Source organism: Chrysemys picta, chromosome 3 (assembly GCF_011386835.1).
Source record: "Chrysemys picta bellii isolate R12L10 chromosome 3, ASM1138683v2, whole genome shotgun sequence".
Lineage (NCBI taxonomy): Eukaryota > Metazoa > Chordata > Testudines > Emydidae > Chrysemys > Chrysemys picta.
Genome location: NC_088793.1, coordinates 8,127,723 through 8,151,771, shown reverse-complemented (window position 1 = coordinate 8,151,771; position 24,049 = coordinate 8,127,723). Strand labels below are relative to the sequence as shown.

Here is a 24,049-nt window from a genome sequence, read left to right as displayed (position 1 = left end):
TTCCTGGCTGGCTTGTTTCCCATGAACCATTTTGCTGGAATATATCAGCAGCTTGTTAGAAATGTGTCTGGGACCTGTGATATTTCTGAGGAATAATGGTCCCATTAGCGTAGGGCTTTGCGTTTGTGTTGCCACACCCAGAAATCCCTTTAAGAGATGGCCTGCAAGAAGTAAAATTGCATATCAACCCATAACGAGCAGGCTGTGTAAAGAAGAACATCGGTGCTGTAGTTAAGGCACCAGGCTGGGAGTTTGGAGTTCCAGGTTCAGTTCCCAGACTCCGAGTGACTTTGGGCGAGTCTCTTATTATTTCTGTCTCTGTCCCCTGTCTGAGATGGGGATACTACTCTCCCTTTCTTTGTCTCTTTAGGCTGTAAGCTCTTCAGGGCAGGGACTGCCCCCCTCTCTCTGCGTTTGTACAGTCCTAGCCCAAAGGAGCCCTGAGGTCAGCAAGGGCCTCGTGGCAGTATTGTATTGCATATAAGCCATAGCGCAGCGGTGTCAAACATACCGCCTGCAGGGCGGATCTGGCCTACATGATGTATTTATGTGACCCACATGGCATGCTCCGATTATGCAGAATCTAAGCTTCAATAAAAAAAAAAAAGTTTCTAGTCCTCCTGGCGGGGAAAAGAACCTTCCACACGTGAACCACACGTAAGAGACATCAGGATGTCTGCATGGAGCTTGCACCAGTGAGTCAGAAGGGCGAACACCCTTCTCGTGCTAGGTTGGAGCATCAGCACCGAGACCAATGATGTCACGGCACCTCAACATTTACTGACGGTTCTAGTGTGTAGAATGGGGTCGGGATGGGAGTGAAATCCTCGACAGGTGCCATTTGGGAGTTGCCGCAAAGAAGGAAATACAGGAATAAATCAGTCTAGTTACTAGTAACGGCCGCATTGTTTGCTGGCTGTCTGAGTGAACCTTCCACTGCTATCATTGGGGTCTCCGATGTGGATCAAGGGCACTCTGCCAACCTCCAGCCCACAATTTAACCTGGAATCCAGCCCTTTCCTCTGAATTTGATGCCCCTGCTGTGGACTGATGGAGTGTTTGTGTGTACAGGAGCCAGTACACTGGATGTGTAGCTGCAGCTTTAACACACACAAATTTGGTTTGATATGAAGCTACAAGCAGCAGGAATCTTTGTTATAGACTGAAGCAAGCCCCATTCTCCACCTCTCCCTCCCCTTCTTCCTCTGCTCCTGTACTGCAGTCTAAGAAATTCCAGTGCCTTATATTTCTTTCCCTGGATTAAACTATGTGTATTGGCTGCAGTGTTCCTGATCAGATTAGTTTCAGTTACTTACTGTACATCTGGTCCTCATCTGGAGCTAAGAGGATAAACAGGTCTGCTCCTTGGGAACCACTGGCATGTTTAAGCTCTCTCCTTTGTGCTTTTCTAGAAGTGTGATGTGCCATAGCTCCCTTCATTGTGTCAGGCCCAGAAAATCCCATTGACACCAATCAGTCACGTCATTGGAACGGCTCTCATTACATATTAACCTTGTCCCCAAGAATATCAAGGGGGAGAATTCTTCAGGCTTCTTATTTTTGTGCCTGAACAGTTTCCTTTGCTTTAGTGTCAGCTGTTCTGACTTTTCCCAAACCTCTCTGGCTTTGTGTTTCCAAAGAATTCTCCGTACTGAAAACCCGCTGTCCTTCCCAGCTAGCGGGACGTTTGCCAGCACGAAACCTGGACAAATCAAGAAAGTTTGATAGGAATCTTGTTGAGGCTCTGAAACTCAACCCTGCGCACAGGTCCAGCAATAGTCTGAAGTGGTACCTAAACCTTGTGCAGGGGTGCAGTTCACCCTCGGTGCGTTCCAAACATCACTTTGGGTTCGCTTGCTAGATCAGAGTGAGTTGTTGCGCGGACTCAGAACCAGTTAGGCAAGTGAGCATGTCAGCGGGAGGAACCCTGCAGAAGCAGTCCTTCCACGTGGGGTCCTTACAGCTGAAAGGCAGAGCTGTTTTCTACACTGAATGTCTCCGTTTATTTTGTCACCCACACAGCCAGTGCATCACTTCCCAGCTGGACGAACTCCTATGCCCCCCCACCACGCCGGAGGGCCGGAATGACGAGAAAGCCCTCCTCGAGCAGCTTGTGTCCTTCCTGAGTGGCAAAGATGAAACGGAGTTGGCGGAATTGGACCGAGCTCTTGGGATTGACAAATTGGTCCAGGTAGCAAGCGATGTGCTTGGGGGGTGCTGGGGCTGGTAGAGGATTGTGTATGTGGCCAGGTGCTGAGGCCTGATAATGGGTGCAAAGGAGGGCTTCCAACATCTGGTGCTTGCTTGCCAGATGTGGATGGGAACAAAACAGCACATTAGGCTCAAAGAGGATACTTAATACCATGGCATTTTCCAGTGCGCTCTACCAAAAAGTTGGAAAATATCCCCATGAAATACAATATTGTGCCCCCTGCTTTTAAAACGTGATCCCCCGTGGGAAACATCAGCCTCTCAGAGGCAACTGAACGTATTTATCCTCGAATGGCTCATGCAGTGGGAAGTGGGGAGAGTTGGCAGGCTTTCCTGCCTCACCATCTTCCTTTGGGGTTAGAGTGCAGAAGAGAACTCCAGCTGGAATCTCACAAGTAGAGATTCCGGAGCCTTAATTATGCTGCATAATATATGCTTAATGGCCTTGCTGGTACAAAAATGCACAGCCGTTACCACCAAGCCTGGCTTTCATTGCAGCAACCCGTCTCCAATTTAACCGCAGGCTGATGGGTTGTTCCCCCGCTCCCTCAATATTGCCGTTGTGCAGCACATGCAGTGGCCCAGATCCTGCCTCGGAGCTGCGCAAACAGAGCTTAATCCCGTAAACCCCAATGGGGTTCCGCCTGGGTGCACACAGATCCAATGGCAGGATCTGGGCCTCTAAGAATATGCCGGGTTTTCATAAATAATGAAGAACAGCACTGCTTGAAGAAATCCTGATCATAGGAAAGATATAAAGAACAGAGACATACAAGTAATGAAATAGTTTGCGACTATTTCTATAATTTATTTTTCCAGTTCAGACAATACTTACACACGCATGTTTGTTTCCAAAAAAATTATTAGAACCAAAAATCTGTCATTAATTTTAGTGCTCTTGGAATGGACGTAGAAAGGGAGCCCTAGAGAGTGAATTCCTCTCCTCTTCCAAGGCCTGCTTCTTTATCGCTGAACTCAAGGGGGCTTCTGCCACTGAGCCGCCACAGAGCAACCACACAATAGCAGTGCAACTTCTTTATATCGCCCCATCGCTGTGCCTCAGCTTTAATCTAGAGACAAACCTAAATTTTCTTGTGTGACTATTGATTTGGGGTGACTAATCTGAGACACTTTATATAGTGGAGTTGTTTTTCAGGAAATTCCAAGCATCTGCCCTCTCAATAGCAGACCCCTTTTAAGGCGTCTCATCTTGGGCATCAAAATCACTAGCCACTTTTAAAAATGTAGGTCTGAGAGCAGGAGTTCTGTCTCCCTGGCACGTTCAGTCACTGATTCCTCTGCTGAGGCTGCCAATAAAGATGCCAGTTGTGGTATGGTGGTTTTCGTGCCGTGGTCTCCTATCCACCAGGACCCGGATTACAATCTACCAAACACATTTCATACAGACCACCTAATGCCCATAACCACACCAGTTAACTTTCAGTGTTGTTCTTAGGGAGGATACTAGGCATCTGACTTTCTCTCTAAAATACTGAAGTAAGATGCCTTGGAACACCGAGCCTGGGGCCCAGAGTTATGTGAGATTGCCAATCATCATCCCTCTTGAGCCAGCAAATTCCCTGTCTAATAGTCTATGGCTCAGAGCATCAGCTCATGTTTGGAATTGAATTCCAGCTTTCCTCCCATCCAAGTATCGTTTCTTTAATATTAATCTTGGGTTTTTTCCATGGCTCCAGATGAATCTTTGTAATAACTTATGTAATGCTATAAAATATGTATTGGACATAAATATTTATGGGGACAGCATTCAGAATTCAGGCACCTTTGGGAAGATGTTCATTTCGATAGTTTCCCCCTCGGATACATAATTGAAATGTATCCCATCCTCCTAAACCAGTTCGTATTTCCTTGGGTACGTTGTACAGACTTACCCTTACTCTTACTTGTATTTCAGACCCACCTGGAACCAACTCAAACCTTAGGGTATGTCTTCACTGTGGAGTTACCTTAGCCCACCTCCTCTTCACAAACAAAACCTTCTCAGCCGAGTTTAGTGTTGCTTTCAGCCTGAGCTACCTGGCACGGCGGGGTCTGGGTTAGAGCCTCTGTGCTGCTTTCTCTCAGGCTGGTCACCCACCTACTTTGCAGGGAGGATAGAGTCTTGCTGCACCTTCCCATAATCCCCCCACCCCCAAGAATGACAGACAAGGTCTTCCACAATTCACTAGGAAAGAATCATGGAGTGGCTCAGCTAAGTGCAGCACAGAGCCGTGAGATTCCTTCCAGGTGTCTAGCGACACACACGGCTACATGCAGCAGCAGCAGCAGCAAGGGTGCAGTAATTCAGGCATGGTATTGCACACAGAGTGCCTGCTCACACCCAGGCACCGGTCACCTGAGTTAACTCTGCAGGGAAGACATACCTCTAGAGAGTAGCGAAACCTCCGAGTTCGTTTCCCCCGACTCGGACTCGATGCTGAAGGTTGCTGATTGATTTCAAGCACCTGATGGGATAGGGCTCCTAATCTGGTAACTGATTATGTCTAAGACCACCTCTCTGTTGCAGCATCAGACAGGAAGTTGTGGTCAGGTGAGGTACTCGAGTTAACCTAGCCCCCAGTTTAATGAGGCGGGGCTGAAATCAGGATGTTTTCAGTGAGCTGTTCTCCATTGTGGAATTTACCTCCCCCATTGAGGGAAAGATATTTTTTTTTACATAGCACATAGTTAACTTGTGGAACTCAATGCCACAAGCTTTGCAGTTTACTCTCTGCTGGGTCCCAGTTATTTTGTACTATCTGGAGTAAAGCTAAAGCAGAACAGTGTGTCTCCTATTTCCCCCGTGGAAGCTTCCTCAGAGTGGTCTGATTCGGCTTACTTGCATATACTGACCCCGATCCCGGCCTGCAGCTGAGGAGCCCACAATACAGCTCCGGAAGGCACGCTCCTGTGATCCAGATCTGACTGTGCATTGGTCTGGTCACCCTGTGTAAGTGAAGGCAGCTTGAAGGCTATTACTCCAGCTGTCAAAGGCTTCTAGGGCTATCATGATAGCTGGGGATTGCTGGGGCACAGGGAAGCCCCAGCTGCAACCTATTACCTCTGGCCACCTCCCCTTTGCAGACTGCAATAGGAGGGTAATGTAGGAGATACCAGGCTGTTCCCCTGGCCTTGAATTGATTCTCCCACTGTCGCAGCACAGCGCCCCTTCAGGCACCTAAATAAATGGCTAGATTTTCCAAACAGCTCATCTCCTAATGCAGACTATCGAGAGTCACCCCTCCCACCACCACCACTCCTGAGAACAACAAAGAATCTCTTGCCCCTTCCTCCGCTCTCCTTGACAACAATAGGAGATGAGCTCCCTGGAAAATCTGGACCCAACTGCATGTGCTGAGCCCTTCTGAAAATTGTGGCCTTTGTTCATGCCCAAGCAAAAAGTCCTTTTCCTTGTGAAGGTTTTTAAGGCCTCTGGCCCTGAGGAGTGAGGTACTAATGGTTCTTCTGCAGTTGCTTTTTGGGACATTCCCACTGACTAGACTCAAGCAGGCTGGAGTGTGGTCGGCTGTACCAGTGTAGTGAATGCCAGGGCCAGCCGTTGGGTTAATCCTAGGAGCAGTCCATTCGGGACTATGCTTGAGGAGCCTGAGAAGTGAAGGTTGGGCCCTTTGAGTCGGGGTTTGCCGCCTTCTGTGAGAAGTGGAACACATGGCAGTTGCTTTGTGTGTTAGAAACTCTGCTGGGATTTTTGTCAGCTAAGAAGGGGTCTCACTTTTGTCCCCCTTTTTAAACAGGGAGGCGGCCTGGAAGTGCTGACTGACAGATTCCAGCCACAGCAAGCGACACCATCTCTTCTAATGGATCAGAAGCCTGGCCTCTACCCCCAGCCTTATTCTTCTGCTTCTCCTACTGCTAATCTCCCCAGCCCTTTCCAAGGCATGGTCAGGCAGAAACCCTCTTTCGGGCCCATGCCGGTTCAGGTACCACCGCCCCGAGGGGCTTTCCCCACCAACATGGGAATGCAGCCACGGCAGACTTTAAACAGGCCACCGACAGCTCCCAACCAGCTGAGACTTCAGCTGCAGCAGCGGCTACAAGGGCAGCAGCAGGTGACTATTCACTTTGGTTTTATGGGGAATCCAGAACTCACGGCTAGAGCTGCCCAGCAGTCAACCTCTTCCCCTCCAGATGTGCTGTGCAGGTTACAGAAGTCTGTGAACTGCCACACACTGGGTTTTGCCCAGCACGTCTCCTTATGTGGGGCCAGCCCATGCCACAAGCTCTGTCATTAGGATGCCCCACTGTAATAGAGCAGCAGAAGGATGTGCACCAGGAATAACGTAAAGGAAAGTGCTGTGTTGCCATTTTGTAGTTAGAAGACATTGTGGGGAAACTAGTAAAAGTCCCTTTAAATGAATTACCTGCTTCTCAGATAGGTAGGGAGGAAAAACGCAAGGAAGAAAAATGCTGTTGGAAGCCAGTTGCCGTTGGTGGGTCTGTAGATGTTCTGTACCTGACCAAAACAGGTGTAGAGCTGTAAGGTCTGTCTGATTTCCTCCTCCTCCAGCTGATACACCAAAATCGGCAGGCGATCCTGAACCAGTTTGCAGCAAATTCTCCGGTCGGCATCAGTATGAGGGCAGGCATGCAGCCACAGATTACGCCTCAGGTAATGGTAGGAAGCCACATGTTGGCAGCCTTATCAGCCCAGTGGAAATTAGTACTGTATCACTAAGGGCCTACATCATTGATCTGTAAGCAGCAATACGCTCAGTCTATTCCAGTGAGAAGAACTGCAGAGTGAGGTACTACTCAACGTGAGTAAGGGTAGTAGGATACGGCCCCAAATGAATTTTCTGTGTAGCTGACTGCGGATATTATCTTCAGCCTCTACACAGCATTTCCACCTGGAAATTCTCTATTGCTGCTTGGAGATGAGTGGTGCTGGCTTGGACTTCATTGAGAAGGGTCCCTTTGTAACGGATGACATTCTCTTATAGTTGAATCTCTAGTGCAGGGGTCGGCAACCTACGGCACACGTGCCAAACACGGCACGCGAGCCGATTATGAGTGGCATGCAGCTCCCCTGACACAGTCCCGGCCCTCAGCCCCCCCGCCCACCGCTCTCCCCTGTGGGGGCAGGAGGCAGAAGCTTGGTTCTGCGGCAGCCAAGCTTCCCCCCTCCCCCGCTTCTTCCCCCAGCGGTGCTTTCCTGCCCCGCCTCCTCTCCTTCCTTGGCCAATCAGCTGATGGCCCTGTGGGGTGGGGGGAGAGCGGCAGCTTGCACACAGCTCTGTAGAGGAGGCAGAGAGAGGTAGGGACGGAGCCTGGGGGAAGGGGGTGGAACAGGGCATATCCCTTCCAGCCCCCTGCCATGAGCCGCTCAGGACAGGGGGCTGGGAGCACCCCTACGAGCCGAGCACCCCAGCCTTCTGCCCTGAACCCCTCCACCCCAACACACACCCAGCCTTCTGCCCTGATCCCTGAATCCCCCCCACACACACCCAGCCTTCTGCCCTGCACCCGCACAGCCCCATCACTCTGCCCTGCACCCCCCACACCCTCCTGCCCTCTGCCCTGACCCCCCCCACCCCAACACACACCCAGCCTTCTGCCCTGATCCCTGAATCCCCCCACACACACACCCAGCCTTCTGCCCTGCACCCGCACAGCCCCATCACTCTGCCCTGCACCTCCCACACCCCCCAGCCCTCTGCCCTGACCCCCCCACACCCCAACACACACCCAGCCTTCTGCCCTGCACCCTCACAGCCCCATTCCTCTGCCCTGAACCCCCACACACACACTCAGCCTTCTGCCCTGCACCCCCATACCCCCAGCCCTCTGCCCTGACCCCCCCACACCTCAACACACACCCAGCCTTCTGCCCTGATCCCTGAATCCCCCCCACACACACTCAGCCTTCTGCCCTGCACCCCCATACCCCCAGCCCTCTGCCCTGACCCCCCCCCACCCCAACACACACCCAGCCTTCTGCCCTGATCCCTGAATCCCCCCACACACACACCCAGCCTTCTGCCCTGCACCCGCACAGCCCCATCACTCTGCCCTGCACCTCCCACATCCCCCAGCCCTCTGCCCTGACCCCCCCACACCCCAACACACACCCAGCCTTCTGCCCTGCACCCTCACAGCCCCATTCCTCTGCCCTGAACCCCCCCACACACACTCAGCCTTCTGCCCTGCACCCCCATACCCCCAGCCCTCTGCCCTGACCCCCCCACACCTCAACACACACCCAGCCTTCTGCCCTGATCCCTGAATCCCCCCCACACACACCCCAGCCTTCTGCCCTGCACCCCCTCCCCCAACCCTCTGCCCTGATCCCTGAAACACCCACCCCCAGGTCTGGTGTCCCGGCCGCAGGCCCTACTCAGCCCGCTGCCGGCCTAGGTGAACAGAACCCCAGGCTGGCAGCGAGCTGAGCAGGCTGGTGGCGTAAGATCAGCATTTTAATTTAATTTTAAATGACGCTTCTTAAACATTTTGAAAACCTTGTTTACTTTACATACAATAGTTTAGTTATATAATATAGACTTATAGAAAGAGACCATCTAAAAATGTTAAAATGTATTACTGGCACGCGAAACCTTAAATTAGAGTGAATAAATGAAGACTCGGCACACCACTTCTGAAAGGTTGCCGACCCCTGCTCTAGTGAATCTTTGAAATGATCCTGCAAAGCCCCCAGGTCCAGGAGTTCTATCCCATTCTCAGTAAAGTGGGATCAAATATCTGCTCAGTATAGGGGGAAAAGAAGGTGGAAGGTGTAGCCATACTCTGGTAACTTTGTTCCATATGGCGGGTTTTTATTGGTGCTGGTGCTATCTTGCCACCCCCAAACCATTACTGACTCCAACATCTCTGTGAAGACTCCAAACTGTTTTGATGAGTTTTGGACATCTTTGATATTCTCTCAGGCACCATAGCTGCAGACAAAACTATGTAATAGTTTCCATTGTAATGCTTTGTCTTCAGCTGCTGCTAACTTTCTCAAACTTTCTCTTCTGGGCTGAAATTTTCCACCGTGATATTTTATTAGCTTTGAGCAAATCTGGTTCAGCCATTTGGGAAACAAACCCATCATTTATAGAAAATTCTTGAAAGGGATGGTTTTGAACAGCCCTACAGTCAAAATAGCTGGGTTAGAGAATTGAACTATGGCATGGAAATAGCCCTCAGCTGACAAGAAGCGCCTTTAAGTCTCTCTGTGAAAGTGGGGTTTGATTTGAACAAGTTATGCATGTTTGAAAATAGCATGCTCTGCAATGGAGTTTTCACATTTCTCACTGCTGTCATTATTATGGTGGTGGTAAGAGACCCCGTCATGCCAGGAGCTGGACGCTCACAGAGAAACACACAGCCCCTGCTGTAGAGAGCTTACAGTCTAAATAGACAAGACCAATGGGGGGGGGAGGGATATGAATCGGAGACGCAGAAAGGGGAGGTCACAGAGCAGGGAATAGAGCCCAAGTCTCCTGGTTCCCAGTGCCCTCTCCACTAGGCGACACTGCCTGGCTCACTACGTGTGCACTTTGTAAAGTAGGCTAAGGGAAATGGTCTATGGCAGCAGTTGCTTAGATCACTGCCGATCTAGTACGGCACATCAATGTAACGTGTGCACGAGCGCTTCACAGGCAGGTAGGAAGATAGGTCCTGCCCAGGAGAGCTGAAAAATCCTAAACGGAGAAAACTCAGACAAAGAGAGAGGTTGGGGACAGGGCTTGACATTAAAGCCCAAGTGATTGAGTACTTTGAGCTGCTAGAGTCCAGAGAGCAAACACGATCATCCTGAACAACTGCAGACTGGGCTGGGCTGGGCCGTGGGCGGCCGGTGGGCACTGGTTAGTTACCGAGTTGCCATCAGGAGACGTGTAGTGTAGTCGGGGTTGAGCTGGGTCAGGATACCAGGAAGTCCGAGTCAGGCACCAGGTTACAGAAAAGAGCCAAGTAGCGGAGTTGGGAAGGAACTGGGGACAGGAACCAGAGTCTAAGGTTCATAGTAAGGCGAGGTCTAGCGTGGAAGCAAGGAGGCAGTCTGTATCCTTGCTCAAACAGCTCCCTGTAATGGCTTCCTGGCTTATATACCGGCGTGGGCCAATCAGTGAGCTGCAGGGCTGCCACTCAGGCTCTGCTCAGTGCTCCTTCCTGCAGTGTCTAGCTTCACCGGGTCCCCCAACAGAAACCTGGCCTGAGCTCCTGGTGGGGATGAAGCTTTGGGAGCCCAGAACCTCCATGGTCCCAGGTTCTCGTTCCGAAGGTGCTGACAGACTCTACAGTGAGGGGTGCTCCAGTTTGGTGACTCATGTTGGCAGAGCTTGGAAGAGAGCCACCACTTTTCTTCCCCCCGTTTCACCCCTGAGTACCACGGGCTTTTAAAATGTCATTTGTAACGATTATACGGTGATACGAGCAAGACAGGATTACGATGCCAACTAAGCAGGACAGGTGGCTGGGGGCGGGGGGGGGCAGGCACGAAGAAAGGGAATCTGGAGGGGAGATCGGGATGGCGGGAAGAGGGAGACCGCTCTGTGTGCAGGGAGCGGTATGAAGTGAGTGATTGTGCTGAGAGAGTCCAGCAACAACTGTTGTTAAAGGCAAGGTTGTGGTAGCAGGGCGGGATCTGAAGCAGCAACAAATGGTCTTTTTTGGACAGGCGTTTTTCTCGTTAGCAGCTGCATGAAATGACACAAAGCTGAAATGTTGGCCAGTAGCTGCCCCGGCAGATGGGGAGCCCCTTGCAAAGGTTTCCTGTTCATAGCCAGGCTGAGAACATGTGTTCCGAATCCCAACTCTCCTGGGTCTTTCAAGCTTTTATGGGGTGAGCATGTGAGATTTTCCATTCAGTTACAGGAATGAGCATGGACAGAGGCAGCTCTTTAATATTTCCAATCTGCTCTGCCTTTGATCTGCACGAACTGGCAGATTTACAGAGCTTCCCCAATTGCTCTTTGGGGTTTTTAGCTTTCCTTGCAAAATGATGATTGACACCACAGGCAGCCGGAAAGGTCACTTGTCCATCCCCCGTGTGGTACAGTTACCCTGAGCGGGGGCAGAGTTATCCTAACGTTCACGTCTACCTCCTCCTCTGCAGCCACCTCTGAATGCACAGATGCTGGCCCAGCGGCAGCGAGAGCTGTACAGCCAGCAGCATCGGCAGCGGCAGCTAATGCAGCAGCGAGCCATGTTAATGAGACAGCAGAGCTTCGGGAACAACCTTCCTCCCTCGGCTGGACTCCCAGTGCAGATGGGGGCAGCTCGCCTCCCCCAGGCACCCCCACAGCAGTTCCCCTACCCCCCCAACTACGGTACGAATCCAGGAAACCCTCCCACCTCCACCAGCCCCTTTTCGCAGCTGGCGTCGAACCCTGAGGCAGCACTGGCCAGTCGCAGCAGCATGGTGAACAGAGGGATGATGGGGAACGTTGGAGGGCAGTTTGGTGCCGGGATGACCCCTCCCATGCAGCAGAACATCTTCCAGTACTCGGGGTCAGGTACGTCTTTGGCTGTGCCCTTAAAGTGGAGTCTGCGTTCAGTACCTGCTTCATCAGGTGATGCTTTAAGTGTGTGGAGGTATGAGCGGGGGCAACAAATGATGCAAGTAAATAAAGATACTGCACGGCCAATGTAATGACTTCCATGTGTACCCCTTAGTCCCAAGTGGAGGAAATCCAGATCAGGTCATAATTACACAGTGCTTTTCATTCGCTGATCTCCGAGAGCTTTACAAAGGTGGGTAGGAATCATGATCCCCAATTTATATATGGGGAAACTGAGGCACAGAGCCAGGCTGTGACTTGCCCAAGGTTTGCAGCCCAGTTCTTCTGACTGCCAGTCCAGCTGTGTGTCCACTAGACCATGCTGCCTTTGCATTTCATTAGTGCCATTCACTTGAGGATCTCAGTGCACGTATTGCAAGTTCTGGAAAGGTACCCCATTCTTCAGGCTCCATGTTCCAAATGTACCCCTCAGACCAAGTAGAGCTCTCTAGAAGTTGATACCATGTAGGTAAATAATTGTATTTCCCTTTTAAAAAGAGAGAGAGAGAGAGAGAGAGAAATTCAGAGTGGCCATTTTAATTAAATTACTTTAAATATACATTCAGAAGCTAAATGTCTGAAAAAGGCCAAATCCTTGTGTGTGCTCTGATGAGGTATCGGAAATCAGCTGCAGATGGAGGTTATTTCCTGTGTACAGATTACGTGGGTGGCTCAGATTAAATCAGTGAGTTTGTCCAGAATTGGCTGCAGATGGACATCTTCGTACTGCACCTGCTCCACATGTTTTTACACTTAAGCAGCACTTTTCCATAATGTAAAAAGAATTCAGTTTGAATCTGGCAAGGTAGATCTGGTTTCTATAATTAATCAATAGAAACAATTACCCCACAGCTATCGCAGCTTTGGAAACCAACTAAAATTGTCCTGCAAAGTCAACAATGACATTGTCTTGTTCTCCAGTACAAAGAAAAAAGAACAGGAGTACTTGTGGCACCTTAGAGACTAACAAATTTATTAGAGCATAAGCTTTCGTGGACTACAGCCCACTTCTTCGGATGCATCTCCAGTACAGTTACTTCAGCTCCTTCTCCAGGCAGCTGTGTTCTGGAATAATACCCCTCTGTTTATGGGAAGCAACTTCTGGGTTCCCCCCACCAGTTGGCTACAAAATGCTATATTTGGGTAATACAGATAACAACCAAAAAAAGGGGGAGGGAGGAGGCCTAAGATCAAAAGTCCAGGCTGATGCTTCAGATTTAACTCCAGCACCTGCAAAAAGGGGGAAATCCTCACAAGACACTACTGGGAGAGTAAGGTAATGCTCTGCGTGAGTAAAGGTGGCAGACTCGGGTCCCGAGGGATTAAGACCAAGCTTATTAAGTAACAGCGTGGTCGTCTGCACAGTTTGCAGTGAAGCCGTCTGTGTGTTGTTCCCAGGCATGGGTCAGCAAAGCGAGCCTGCATTCGCTCCGTCACTCAGCCCCAGCAGCCCTCTGATGTCGCCGCAGATCCCTCCTTCGCAGAGCCCCATGCTCCAGTCAGCTCCACCGACCCCTGGGTACCAGTCCCCAGACATGAAGACTTGGCAGCAAGGAACAATGGGGAATAATAAGTAAGTCTAACCTAAGGTCAGAGTAATGTGCACGCAGATGGTGGGATATCATCCCGCTTTCCCCACTCCAGGAGCAATAACTGCTGAGATCTGTGCTCCTGCCCCCAACTGGTCTGGAAGCAGGGGACCAAGGGTAACAAAACCTGGCTCTATGGCTATTGACATCACAGTCATCAAGGGGATTGAACCTGGCATCTTCGGCACCAAAACCACAGGCTTCTTCCATAGCAGAGCTCCTTTAGCTGTGAGTTTGTAGTAGGTTGTGATGGTCCCTGAGCCCAGACACTAGAGGGAGACATGGTCACACATGCATTAAGTCAGTGTCACACACCAGCCCATCCCCTAACCACTCACCCTCCTGGTTAGCATGTTGGGTTCCCTGTAGAACATCCATCCAGCCGTGAACTTTAACTGTATAATTACCTTGTAAAAAACCAAATCATTGGCTTGCTTATAAAAGCAGTGAGCTCTCTCCAGTTTCTGAGTGAGTAATCCATGCTGGTGCTTGGGCATCGGGGAGATACCACCAAGATACCATGGTGATAGATGCTTTATAGATACTTAACACAGGTTGTCCCCTCCCACAGTGATGGGGCCTGCATGAGTAGGTGGAGACCAGGCTCTGTGCTAATCTCAGTCAGCATTTACACACCGTGAGCTTCTCCTTAGACTCTTATATGTTTGTATTTTGCCCTTGGATCGTCAGATTGCCAGAAGCCCACAGCAAATTGGTTTTCTAAATGAGCGCACACATCCAGTAGCCCACAGAGCAGTCCTTTTGCTTTAATTTAAAAAATGACTTAATTAAGTCTTCATGAAAGCAAAGGACTTGTGGAAGCATTAATTCTGCCAATAAACCTCAGTTCTGCCCTGCTACTTGGGTGCTGGGCATCTTTGAGCAGAGATTTGCCAATCCACGGCAAAAGTTGACTAGTGTAAGAAATCACCAGCTCCTATTCCTATTGTCTTAGCAAGGCTGTGACCACAGATCTCCAGAGATAAAAAGCTACTAGTGTATGAATTGACTTTGCAACTTGGCCATATCCCTTTGGAACGGGCTGTCCTTTCACTGGACTAACACTCCAGCATACAGTAGTTGTGCTAATTCTGATGCAAGGGAGCCCAGAGAACACGGCTGCTTTGTTCAGTGCAGTATTGTTCTGACTTGCCCTTTGATGGAAAGTTGTGTCAGTCTCTAGAACAGGAAAAGGGATGGGTCAGACTGTCAGGAGGGGAATTCGAATGAAGTACTGCACTGTGCCTCGTACTGTACAGACTAGGCCTTTACTTTGTTTCTGAGCAGACCCACAGTCCAGCTAAGACTCCTTTAATAATGTCCTTTCTTGTCACCGTTGTTTTTCATGCTCTATCCTCAGTCAGACTGATCAGACTGGACAAATGCTTGGTACAGTATAAACTGGCAGATATTTCTAAGACCTCACACAGTACCGTGCATGCTGTGGAAGAGCGCTCTAGTCTGCAAAGCACTTGCCCATGGTTCTGTGGGAGTCATTTTTGAACTTTGTCCCACTAGGTTTCTCTGCGGTGCCTTTGTTGTCAGCTGTGTTTCTAATTTCTAGCGTCCCTGTGCTTATAAACTGTGTGTTAGAATTCCTAAAAGTTCTGAGGAAGAAAGCAAGGTCTGTTCCTCATTGAATGGCTTTTTATATTCACTGGTTTTTATTACAGCTTGGAGTTGGACATTTTTTAATCCAGTAGAGGTTTGCCATTATGCACTAATGGTGCTTGGTTAGCAAGGCATTGGGCACTTCATGTGATCGGAATGTTTTAGACTGGCTAGGCGGCCAGCCACTGAGTAACAGAATCAGGTGTTTGAACAGGACTTTTGTTTTCTGTGGCTGTCTCTCTGCTAGCCATTCAGCTATTGGTAGGAGCAGTTTACGTAGCTGTGCTAGTGCAAACCCCAAGTGTAGACAGGGAAAGCCAGGATTCACACCAGTTCTGCTTCCCCCTGCTTGAAATAGAGTTAAACAATCATGGCTTTGCTTGCTCACCTGCACTTAGGTTGTACTGGCTACTGGCCACCAGTTGCTGAACTGTGCAAATCCCCAGGTAGACACAGTCTGTGAATCAGTGTATTTGTGCCCGGTGTAGTGTGTATTTCTCACAGCCTCTTTCCCCCATCCACACTACAGAAATAACCATTTCTAAACACAGTTTGGAAGTGTGGTTGTGGCCCATCTGCATTGTGGTGTTCTTGCCCATGTGGACAGAAATCCCTCCATGAGCCATGGGTGGATAACTAGGCTAAAAGATGGTTATAACAAGTTTATCTCTGATCACACAGGCAAGAGGAGGTTGTGCTATAAGGGAACATGACTAGGTTTCACTACAGTGTTTATAATAATAATAATTAATGGAGATATCCCATCTCCTAGAACTGGAAGGGACCTTGAAAGGTCATCGAGTCCAGCCCCCTGCCTTCATAGCAGGACCAAGTACTGATTTTGCCCCAGATCCCCAAGTGGCCCCCTCAAGGATTGAACTCACAACCCTGGGTTTAGCAGGCCAATGCTCAAACCACTGAGCTATCCCTCCCCCTGATGGGGTTTTCCCTTCTCTATCCTATTTTCCTGTTGCACTTCAGATACTGCAGTGAAAAGCCCCCTAGAAATGCCTGTAAATTATTAAATGTCCTGTCTTGGTTCTGAGTCTAGAATAACACACACTCTGATCAGGAAGGCAATAAAAGCCTGCGAGGACCAACTGGAAATCTGTCTTGTATGGTCTGACCTGTTTACAGTATGCAGTAGGGTCAGCGAATGCCTGTACTGCAGCTCGATGATGATCTGTTTTACATAAAAGAGCTAAGTACCCATGGTGGGGTGCATCAGTGTGGGGATGGGGGAGGAAAGTATCATCCATCTCCCTCCATTGCCTTCAGGAAACACAATTCCTCAGGCTCCTATCAATCTTGCCCCTCCCACTAAAGACTTTGATAGTGGCAGCACCTCATATAAACTGGACACATTGCACTTCTCATAACACAAGAACTAGGGGTCACCCAATGAAATTAATAGGCAGCAGGTTTAAAACAAACAAAAGGAAGTCTCTCTTCACACAATGCACCGTCAATCTGTGGAACTTCTTGCCAGAGGATGTTGTGAAGGCCAAGACTATAACAGGGTTTAAAAAAAGAACCAGATAAGTTCATGGAGGATAGGTCCATCAATGGCTATTAGCCAGGATGGGCAGGGATGGTGTCCCTAGCATCTGTTTGCCAGAAGCTGGGAATGGGCGACAGGGGGTGGATCACTTGATGATTCTCTGTTCTGTTCATTTCCTCTGGGACACCTGGCATTGGCCACTGTCGGAAGACAGGATACTGGGCTAGATGGACCTTTAGTCTAACTCAGTGTGGCCGTTCTTATATTCACTGCTCAGAGCTGATGAACTGGGATAGCAGAAACCAGTTAGGGCTTTTTCCATGTTTCTTGCTGTATGTTCCTTGAAGGCCATGCAGGACTCAACCCTGAATGTAAGTACCGGGAGTAGCCCTCCCCATCACACAGATGGAAAGGAGGGTGTGTCCTACTGGAATCTCACCTGCTCTGGGGTTTTTGGTTTTTGCAGGATCCTCCAGCAGGTAGATTTCAGCATCAGAATGAACCATCCTTTGAGTTTTTTAAACTGCTGTGTTTCATGCTCAGATGCTAGCTTTTGTGGTTAATGGGTTACAGTGTTGTAAACTGAAGGGTAGATTCCCCAGCTGATGAAACAAAAAATAAATTAATGGATTCATAGATTCCAAGGCCAGAATCATTGTGATCATCTGGTCTTCTCTGTCCTGTGGGATACAGCAGGTAACTTCCCCATAATAATTCCTAGAGCACAGCTTTTAGAAAAACATCCCATCTGGATTTAAAAATTGTCACTACAACCCTTGGTAGATTGATCCAATGGTTAATTACACTCACTGTTGAAAAAAGTATGCCTTATTTGCCGTCTGAATTTGTCTAGTTTCAACTTCCAGCCATTGGATTAGGTTACATCTTTCTCTGCTAAATTGAAGAAACCATTATTAAATATTTGTTCCCCATATAGATATTTATAGATTGTGATCAAGTCACCCCTTAACTTTGCTTATTAAACTAAGTAGATTGAGCTCCTTGAGTCTCTCTCTTTAAGGCAGGTTTTCTAATCCTTTAATCATTCTCATGGCTCTTCTCTGACCCCTCTCCAATTTATCAACATCCTTCTTGAATTGTGGGCACTAGTACGGGACACAGTATTCCAGTAGCAGTTGCACCAGGGCCAAGTACAGAGGTAAAATAACCTCTCTCCTACTCAATGCCCTGTTTATGCATTCCACAAACTCCAACAAATCACTTTATGTCCTTTATTTCAGGGCTCGCTTTATTCCGAAACAGAGCAGGCAACTCAAAACCCTCTCAGCAGCCCTTCAGCCCTCATGTCCCTTCTCCGGAGCTCAGGCTATCCCTTAGACAGTTCCCTGGCCATATGGTCTCCGGGTTCTCAGTCTGTCCTGTGGAACTGCATTTCCCAGAATGTGCTGCTCTTAAAGGGCCCAAGCACTGTAATGCGATGGGCCTGTGCACGCCAAGGCCCAGGATCCTATTACAAATGTATTATTAATATTGCTGCTGTTTATTATTGTAAACAGCACAAGATGTTAGAAGACATGGTCCCTGCTCCAGAGAGCAACAATCTAAATCTCAGACCTGACCCAACAAGACAAGCAGTAGAGAGGGAGTGGGACCCAGGGGTACAATTCACAGGGAATACTGAGCAGGATTAGAGAGGGGATGTGATCTCGGGATACAACTGGGGAGATCTCTGCTGGAACACTGTCCCCACTTCTGGTGTGCCTACGTTAAAAAGGAGGTCGAAAAATTGAAGAGCGCTCAGAGAAGAGCCATACAAATGATGCGAGGGCTGGAAAACTCGCCTCGCAGTGAGAGACTAAAGGAGCTCAATCTGTCTAGCTGGTTGAAGAGGAAGAGAAGAGGCAGCTTAATCCCAGTCTGTAAGAACAGAACCGCCACAAGAAGTGCCTGATGCGAAAGGGCTCTTTAACCTGTCAGAAAAAGCTTTGGAGGGACAATGGTTGGTTGACAGCTCTACTTGGTGGCTGATTTTTGTGGGTGTTGGGTGAGAAGTGTGTTTTGGTGAGATGGTTAGAGCGATTTGGCAGACGGAACCCAGACGTACCCCGGGAGTCCATGGAACTAGAAGGTCACGGATGATTTTTGTGTTCTCCACCATGAATTCCAAACAAGCCTGTCTTCTCGTTTCATTTGCTCGGTAATTTGGCCGAGACAGAAGAATCGCTTCATTGATTTGGTTTCAGGCTGATACAGTGCAGAACGGCTCCAGTGCAGTTGCTCCAATTAGGGGATAATCTCAATCTCTTTGTTATATATGAAGCAATAAACGGCTGCCCAGATTGATTAAGGTGCTCAGCCGCACTTGGGCATTTAATCAATCTCGGAGGCTGTTTGTTGGCGTGCTGCAAAGCAATACAGATTATGGCTGTTAGACAGCAAACCAGAGCAGGGCATTTTATTATTGTATTCTCTCTCCTCTTGCAAGAGCCGAGCTGCCTCTTGGATCTTCCACAGACTATACAGCTGAGGACTGGTGTCGGGGGCGGGTAGAAAGACACGATCTGATCTAACACGCACTGAAGTCAATGGAGAGCCTCCCACTGACTTGGATGGATCAGGTCCATAATGCTCTGGATGAAGGTCCAGTCCAGGCACTGTACCATTTCCTTCCTCCCTTTCTGTAGGGGTCATTGCTGACGGAGTTTCCTGGAGCTATATGTGTAAATGCTATATAGAAGTGTTTCTCAAATGATCAGTCCTGACCCACCAGTGGGTCGCGGGGCCCTAGGCAACTATAGACTTCTCCCGCCCCGGTGTGGAGGGGCTCCCGGGTGGGGCTGGAGTGAGCCTGCCCCACACTCACCCGCCAGCAGCAGCTCCTGTCCTGGCTCCCCACTCCGAACATCACGACGTGGCACACGTGGTCACAGTGCCACTTAGGTTTGGCCTGGCCACTCCTCTGGGACAAATTCAAGTGAGTGGTGTTGTGACCTGGTGCATGGGGTTGCAGTGCCACTCCGGTCTGGCTATGATGGAGGGGCAGGTGGGCCAAATCTGAGTGCTGCTGTGACCCCGTTGCTATGCCCAGCCCCGCGGGACAGGAGCCGCTGCTGTGGGGTGAGTGCAGGGCAGACTCGCTCTCCAGTCCATTCTGGGCGATGCCAGGTGAAGGGTACATGTATATAACGGTGGGTCACAAAACAAAAAAAAGACAAAATGTGGCTGGCAGGGCACCTTAGTGACAAGTCCGGGAACCGCTGCTTTCCAGTGTTGGCAGCAGCATTAAGGAGGCAGTTGAATGAGGAGAGGGGGTTCTTGGATTCACTAGAGCCCTTAAGCGTGTGCTTCCATTTCGTCAAAGCCAATGACATTTAAGCACTTGCTTGAGAGCTTGGCTGAATCTGGGCCTCATTGGGCTGGAGCACAGGCAGCGAGATCGAGAGTCAGGCTCAATGGGGATGAGGGGTGATGTGATTGGACACCTTTTGACAGCGTCACCATGCTTGGTGAAAGGAGGAAGTTAGATTTTTCTGGCTGGTGATTGGCTGAAGTGTTTTTCTTGTATCCTATATGATACTTACACAGGTTACTAATGTCCATGGATTACCAGACACAGGTCTGGTCAGGCCCCCCCTGCTAGTGGCCCAGAGTGTTGTGAGGGGATCCAAACACTGACTCCCTCACCTGTTTTAAGCTTTCCTGGGTCTCAGCAGGCTGCAGGCCTGTTTCTTCTCGTGGCCTCTCTGGCACACTTCCTGGGCATCAACTCTCTGTTATCCCTCGCCCAACCCACCTGTCTTGGGCCCACAGGTCCAGCACTGACCCCCAAGATATCCCAGTAACTTAAGCACACTCTCTCCCAAAATCTCACCAAAGGTGTTAGCCTTCTGGTTTCTCTCTTCAAGGGGCCATGTGGTACGTGTAGCACAGAACACATGCAGACACTGCCCAGAGTTTTACAGCATTGTTGCTCTTTACTTAATAACCCAAGAAATACACAGATCTGTACAAAATAATATATCCTACATGTATTTTCCTGCCTCAGTTTCCTTACTACTCCAGTGCATTCTTTGGGCTGGGGCTAGGGGCCATCCAGCATCCTTCTGTTCCAGTGCATGGTTTATGGACTGAAACATGGAGTCTGTCCATCCGCTTCCCAAACATCCTAAGTGTCTCTCTGTGGTGTCTTTGTTTCGCATTTGGGGATTTTCTGCTGTTCCAAATGCCAACTCTGGCAGAGGGAAGGTGGAGGGAACTGCTTTCCCCTAGGATGCAGTTACTCTTTTTTTTTCTGCCCAGGTAAGACCTATTCAGGTGCTGATAGCCCTTAACCTATTGCCTAGTCTCCCTGTTCTGGCAGAGACCTGCATCCAGCCTCATATGCCACAGTGAGTGGACCCATAGACCTAGGCTTTCCACGATGCGGCAATTTTGTGATAACTCCACCCATATCAACCAGAATTCATAAGTTGCACAGACAGAGCCTTCAAATCATCACACCGTTATACTTTCCATTTGGACTTTTGTAAATGTACAGCTGTATTTTTAGGGGTCCATTTGCAGGAGAGTACTTGCAACTCCCAGTGACTTCATCACACACCTCTGAGAGCAGGATTTGGCCTTTTACTTGTGGGATTTAAAGGGAAGAAAGCAATGAGGTTTTTTAGAAACTAAGTGAGATTTTATAGACACTGCTCTTAAGACCATGAGATCCTTTGATAGAGAGAACTTTTAAAGCAGCTGATGGAGTTTAATGTTATCCCTGCTATCGAATTCTGTAAGTTGGTTTAAACATCCTTGGGGAAAGGGTCACCCTGTTAAATTCTGTAGGACATTTCCAGAAGGGTGGTATTTTCTTCAGTAGATAGAAGCAGGAAGTCATGAAATTCCTCCCCAGGGGAAAATAAGCCACAGAGATCTGTCTGCTGCAAACATTGCATCAGCTATTTTTAAAAAAGCCTTTATCACTCCAGATCCATTACCCCCCCACACACCCTCCCCTTCCTTCTCTGTTACAGACATCTCTGTGGTTCCATTTCTGCAAGGATGCCTGTTGCTGGAGTCACTCTTCATGTTACAACTGGAAACCGAGCTCTGGCCTCTCTGAACTCCTGACTCTGTGTAATCCCTCTTTATTTTTTTGTCTGGTTTAACAGTGTATTCAGCCAACCTGGGCAGAACCAGCCCACACCTGCGCAGCAGGGAATGTACAACAACATGAGCATCACCGTGTCCATGGCTGGAGGAAACACGAACGTCCAGAACATGAATCCAATGACTGGACAAATGCAGATGAGCTCACTGCAAATGCCCGGGATGAACTCCATGTGCTCTGAGCAGGTCAGTGCTGCAGCGTTCTCGTTCACCAGGCACTCCAGGAGCACGAACAGCGATGACGTCACTCCACTGGGGGAGGGGGGGTTTCTCTGAACAGGTCTCTGCCCTTGTTAGGTGAATTTGTTTCTGTAGCTTTCTCCATTGGTGAGGCGCATGTGTCCCACACTAACTTTGTGGTGCTCTCCCTGGGAATTGCCAGACTCCCTGAGCCAAGGAGCTAATGGATTTATTGCGTTTAAGCTTTGTGTTCCAGGGGTTTGCATACCAGATGCTTGTTGCTATCACTCCCCAGCACTCTGCATCATGCACACCCCTACCTCTGCCGCCTGTAAAGTGATGGCTCCTTCAGATGCAGTATGTCTGCTTGGGTAAGGTACGAGGCCAGTGGGCTGGCTTTGGACCTTGTCTTCTAGAAGTCACCAAATCCTTGTTAAGTATCTTTTTCTAAAGCAGGATCCCTCCTGTTAATAACCAGTAAGTAACTGGTGTAATAACCAGTTCAGTACCATGGAAACTCGCCGTTCTTTCTAGAGCCTTTGGATCAAATTCGGTCCCAGGGCCAGCTGACACCACTCGCACTGAAGTCAATAGCATGACCCCTGGTTACACCAGGGCTGACTCCTACCCTTGCCCGCTACAGCCAGCTTCTGCAACAACCTTCAGTCACAGAGGATGATGGTATAAAAGTGAACACAGACAGATACACGTGCACATGCATCCCTTGGAGCCAGGCAGATATGGATCTCCTGTTGTGACACTCCGAAATGGTCAGAGAGGTCTCCTGGCCGCAGTTAGCTATAGCACTCATGCCCCTAGGAACTCATTTCAGGAGACCATCCCTTCAGTGTCTGTGCAGAGTAGTGCGGGTGCCGGAGAACAAGCTGATTCACTACCCACCTGTGCACACTGAGGGCTAGGAGGTGCAGTTTGCACTGAGTCCTGCTAGAAAGCAGTGTGGAGCTGCACCAGCACGGAGGGAGCACGGGGAGAGATTCTGCCTCCAGGAGTACAGTCTCTTCCAGGATGTTGGGTGTATGCAACTGCTCACTTTGCATCATCTGTAAGGATGGTGCAGATTGCTTCCTCTAGTGGTGGGACACGTTCTAGAATCATAGAAACATAGGGTTGAAAGGGACCTCAAGAAGTCATCTAATCCAGGCCCCTGAGCTGTGGCAGGACCAAGCAACCGTAGACCATCCTTGACAAGTGTTTGTCCCACCTGTTCTTAAACACCTCCAAGGATGTGGGTTCCAAAACCTCCCTTGGAAGCCCATTCCAGAGCTTTTCCTAATATCTAACCTAAATTTCCCTTGCTGCAGATTAAGCCCATTACTTCTTGTCCTACCATCAGTGGCCATGGAGGACAATTGATTCCCTTCCTCTTTTTAGAACAGCTGTTTATTTATTTGAAGACAGTTATGTCCCCTCCTCAGGCTTCTTTTCTCAAGACTAAACAGGCCCAGTTTTTGTAACCTTGCCTCATAGGCCAGGTTTTCCAAACCTCTGATCATTTGTGTTGCTCTCCTCTGGATTCACTCCAGTTTATCCACATCTTTCTTAAAGAATGGTGCCCAGAAGTGGATGCTGTACTCCAGATGAGGCCTCACCAGTGCCAAGTAGTGGCTCCATCTCCTCCCCAGCTCTTTCCAAGTAACTTGCGTGATCAAGGACCAAGGAGTGAGCAGTCCCCACCCACACTGCTGTTGTGGTGGGGGCGTGCAAGTGGCAAGGGAAGTTGCTTGCACATGCCCTCATGCCTGCACCAAGGGCCAAGTACAGTCTTGTCCAGTGCTTCTTTGTGGCGAGTAGTAGGCCTCTTTAGTAACCATTCAGTCTGAGGGAGATTCTCTCTCTGTTTCCAGGGCCAGACCTGAGATCTCGCAGGTCCAGAAGGGGCTTTAGCTGTTTGGGTTTGTGACTCAAGAATGTGGTAAAGCACCTTTGGGATCCATTGCGTGACGAGAGGGATCTGCGCTGTATTGCTCTTGGCAGAATCGCCTTTAATTAGTTTCATCTGGGAGCATTTGTCTGTCTGCACTTAAAGCTTCTCCGAGCCATGCCTCCAACAGCTGACCTCTCCCAGCCTGTTCCGAAGGGATTCAGTCACGGGGGCTTTCTGAACGGCTCGTTATGGCTGCATTAAACAGTTTGGAAACCAGCCCTAATTGTGTATTTGCTGTAGAGTGAGCTGGGAACCGAGGGAGCCTGGTTTGAAGACGCACTGACTCAAGCCCTGCTTCGTAGGCCAGATTTAGGTCATCGTGACCTGGCTAGCACAGGATTAGTCCCTGGTGTCATTGACGCATCAGTCTGGAAGC

The 24,049-nt window shown here is 49.4% G+C and overlaps 1 protein-coding gene across 21 annotated transcripts in view; it reads left to right on the top strand.

Annotated features, from left to right (window-relative positions):
- Positions 1-24,049, top strand: part of NCOA1 (nuclear receptor coactivator 1) — a 338,341-nt gene that overhangs the window by 301,425 nt on the left and 12,867 nt on the right. For all 21 annotated transcript variants that reach the window (XM_042848879.2, XM_042848877.2, XM_042848881.2 and 18 more), the window contains 6 exons: positions 2,023-2,191; positions 5,967-6,281; positions 6,740-6,841; positions 11,288-11,687; positions 13,131-13,305; positions 21,551-21,734. In XM_042848879.2, coding sequence (XP_042704813.2) covers positions 2,023-2,191; positions 5,967-6,281; positions 6,740-6,841; positions 11,288-11,687; positions 13,131-13,305; positions 21,551-21,734 — 1,345 coding nt within the window. The remainder of the gene's footprint in view (positions 1-2,022; positions 2,192-5,966; positions 6,282-6,739; positions 6,842-11,287; positions 11,688-13,130; positions 13,306-21,550; positions 21,735-24,049) is intronic.